Here is a 3,261-nt window from a genome sequence, read left to right on the forward strand (position 1 = left end):
AAAAAAAAAAAAAAAAAAGCATCAGATTCTCCTCCCCTACTGTATACACTCAGCCAGCAGGATGACTCTGGAAGAGATGTCCAGGTGTTGGGAAGTCATTACTATGGAACTAACGATCATGACTCCTATTTATACAACAAAAACCAGGACCTCATCCCTAAGACCCCTTTCTGCCATGTCTTCAGATTATGAAGGGTAGGCTGAATTTTCTTTGTATAAAGTACTAAAAATTGCAAATAATGGCTTAGTATCCAAATGCTTTATGAGCAAATTTCACTTAGAAGGGATGAATTTAGATTAAAAAGTATAAACCATATTTTGGTGAAATGTCAAAAATTACTGATTGAGCCCAAATTCAACCCTTTCATACAAGCTGTGTCCTTGGACAGATCTTTCTGTTTCATAGTGTGAATGCACCTGTTCCATCAAGACATCAGGAGTAAAGAACATGCAAGTTGTAACTCCACAATAAAATTAAGAAACGTTTTGTTCTTTATACAAGGTTTTACTTTTACAAAAGTATCCCTTTAAATAAGATGCATCTGATGTACAAAGTATCAAACGTGTTTTTGTTTTTTTTATTCTCTCATTGAAAAGAGGCTGGAAATGGGATGCAGTTTAGGTTCAAAGCTTAAACTTTGTAACAACTGGACACAAGGTTCCTCAGAATCGTCAAAAGTCTCTTGTGACGCGTGCTACAACCTTTTCTCAATAAACAACAATATATGAAATAATTACCAAAACATCTCCTAATTCATATAATTTACATGATATAAGCTTGCTTGATAGCAGCTGGTGTTCAGTCGTGAAAAAACACACAAAGTAAAATGGTTGCTGACTACAATGTACAGCTATTGCTGGGTGTGATGGAATGTACAGACGGAGGTCGATGTAGACGAAGTGTTTCCACCGGAGATATTGCCTTTCCATGCAGCACTTGTGCTCTCAGCTTTAACTTGGCTTTTGGTTCTTCGTTCACCCTCAGTATCTGTTCTGATGCTCATAATGCCACCGATTAAAATCTATATTAAAAGCTACAATGCTACCAGAAGCCATGCCAGTGATCAGAGTCCTGGAAGTTAAGAGCGATACAAAATCATTTACGTGCCTGCTAATTTTCACTAGACAGTATCATGATCTCTAAGTTCACCAACTCTTTTGTGTTCACTGAGATAGGATTAAAAGTTCTCCTGGTTCTGCTGAGAGAAGCTGATTCAGTCCGGCACCTGCCTGGACTGCCAAGCCCTGCTGGAGAGCATAGGGCGACCTCACGGAACCATGGTGTCAGCCTCACCTGGGCACCCTGCCACCTCTCAGCAATCATACTTGTGCCCGTCTACTCCTTCCTATGGGACAGCTGTTGGCTTCTCTGAGGATTTCCGGCTTTTCTTCCTATCTCTCTGACCTTTCTTCAGTCTCCTTGAATCACTCCACTCCTTAAATTCTGACAGCTCTCCTTGGACGCACATGCAATGACATGTGTTTCTGAAGCCCCAGGTGCGATTTCCCATTGCCTACTGGATGTCACTGCCAGGCTGTGTCACAAAAACCTCAGATTCAATACATCCACCCTGGATTATTGTCTACCTACTGACTTTGCTGGTCTTCTGCCAGTTAAGTCACCCTTGCCTCCTCTCCCGCCTGCCTTCCAACCAATCAGCCATCCGGCGCTCAGGCCTCTTTCCCTGGGATGCTTCCTCCCCAGCCTCACTGCCACTGACCCAGCTCAGGTCTCATGAGCCTCTGTCGACACCAGGACACCTCACTGGGTAAATACTTTTTGAGTATTACACACCCCAAATTATCTCTCAAATTATAATTTATATGCATGTGCTACTGTTTCAACAAATAAAGGGCATTATAAGACAACAAAAATAATCAAAACTAAGGATAAGATTAAAATAGAAGTTGAAAGTAAATTAGGATCTTTCCTCACTCCACCTGGAGTGGAGACCTCTAACACTAGCGTGACTCTAAAATGCTCTTCGGTCTACCCTCTCTGGCCGAGCCTGGTGAGTGGATGAACAGCTCAGGAAGTCTCTCCTGCTCTCCCCTGCCCTCCAGAAGAGTTCATTGCTTCCTCCTCCTGTCATTCTGTTCCTGCTTCCCTCATACACAATGAGATTACGATTATTTGAGCTCTTTGGGGTCAGTACTCTTGTTATGCACTTTGCATAGTACTTCACCTAGGATGGGGCAGCAAATGTTTGCAAAATGAGTACAAAAATGAATAAGTATCGGGAGAATATTTAAACTACTTAATGCAAATTATTTCAAACACTGTAGAAATACCATGGTAAACCATTCCCATTTGTTCATAAATAGGAAATGCAGGACTTAACCTTAAGCTTTCTTTAAAAACATTCTGGGCTGCAGAACAAATATCCCTTCCCCTGACTAAATTAAATTACATTGTTTTTCTTGGTAACTTCAGTACCATTTTACTATATTGTGAAGATACTTTGTTAAATTTATGTCTTAATATTCAAAAATTTTTTTTTTGTCTTTTTCGTGACCGGTAAGGGGATTGCAACCCTTGGTTTGGTGTCACCCGCACCATGCTCAGCCAGTGAGTGCACTGGCCATTCCTTATAGGATCCGAACCCGTGGCAGGAGCGTCACTGTGCTCCCAGCGCTGCACTTTCCCGAGTGCGCCACGGGGTCAGCCCAATATTCAAAATATTTTAAAACCAATATTCTTATAAGAAACATTACATATAATCAAAAAAAGTTGGTTGACAAGTTTTTCTCATTTCTGTTAAATATATAGCAAAAAATGAGATATTATATGCCATATTAAGATCTAGGGTTTTATTTTATTTTTTGATTAATAAGCTTTATTATTTTTTTTTAGAGTTTAATTTTTTTTTATTATTTATTTATTTTTATTTATTTATTTTTTACTTCCTCTGTTTTTATTTTTATTTTTTTTCGTTAAATTTTAGACTTCATATTCCTAAAATTCTTTTCACCTTATAATAAAATCGAAGGTGAATTTCAGGAAATAACAAAATCTTGTTGCGAACTTAAGAACAATGGAAAACCTTATTCATCATTGATTCATATCAACTCTCTCCAAGAAAGGACTAAAGTGTCTTAGGGAAATATATAAAATATAACAAAATAACATAAATGAGAAATAGGTACATAAAAAAATGGGGGGAAAAGATTGTTTCAGGTAATGAGAGAGTGCTTCATATTTTTTTGTAGTCTACAGTATGCATTTTGCTAGAAATTGGTTAGCTACAAGTAGGCCTTACA

At 38.5% G+C, this 3,261-nt stretch overlaps 1 protein-coding gene across 1 annotated transcript in view; it reads right to left on the bottom strand.

The window, feature by feature from the left end:
* Positions 1–6: 6 nt before the first annotated feature.
* NBEA (neurobeachin) overlaps positions 7–3,261 on the bottom strand; it is a 438,994-nt gene continuing 435,739 nt past the window's right edge. Inside the window, 1 exon segment of the mRNA XM_008575128.1 lies at positions 7–1,072. Within this exon segment, the coding sequence (XP_008573350.1) occupies positions 982–1,072 (91 nt within the window). The 3' untranslated portion in view covers positions 7–981.

Source organism: Galeopterus variegatus, unplaced genomic scaffold (genome assembly GCF_000696425.1).
Source record: "Galeopterus variegatus unplaced genomic scaffold, G_variegatus-3.0.2 Scaffold1141, whole genome shotgun sequence".
Taxonomy (NCBI): domain Eukaryota; kingdom Metazoa; phylum Chordata; class Mammalia; order Dermoptera; family Cynocephalidae; genus Galeopterus; species Galeopterus variegatus.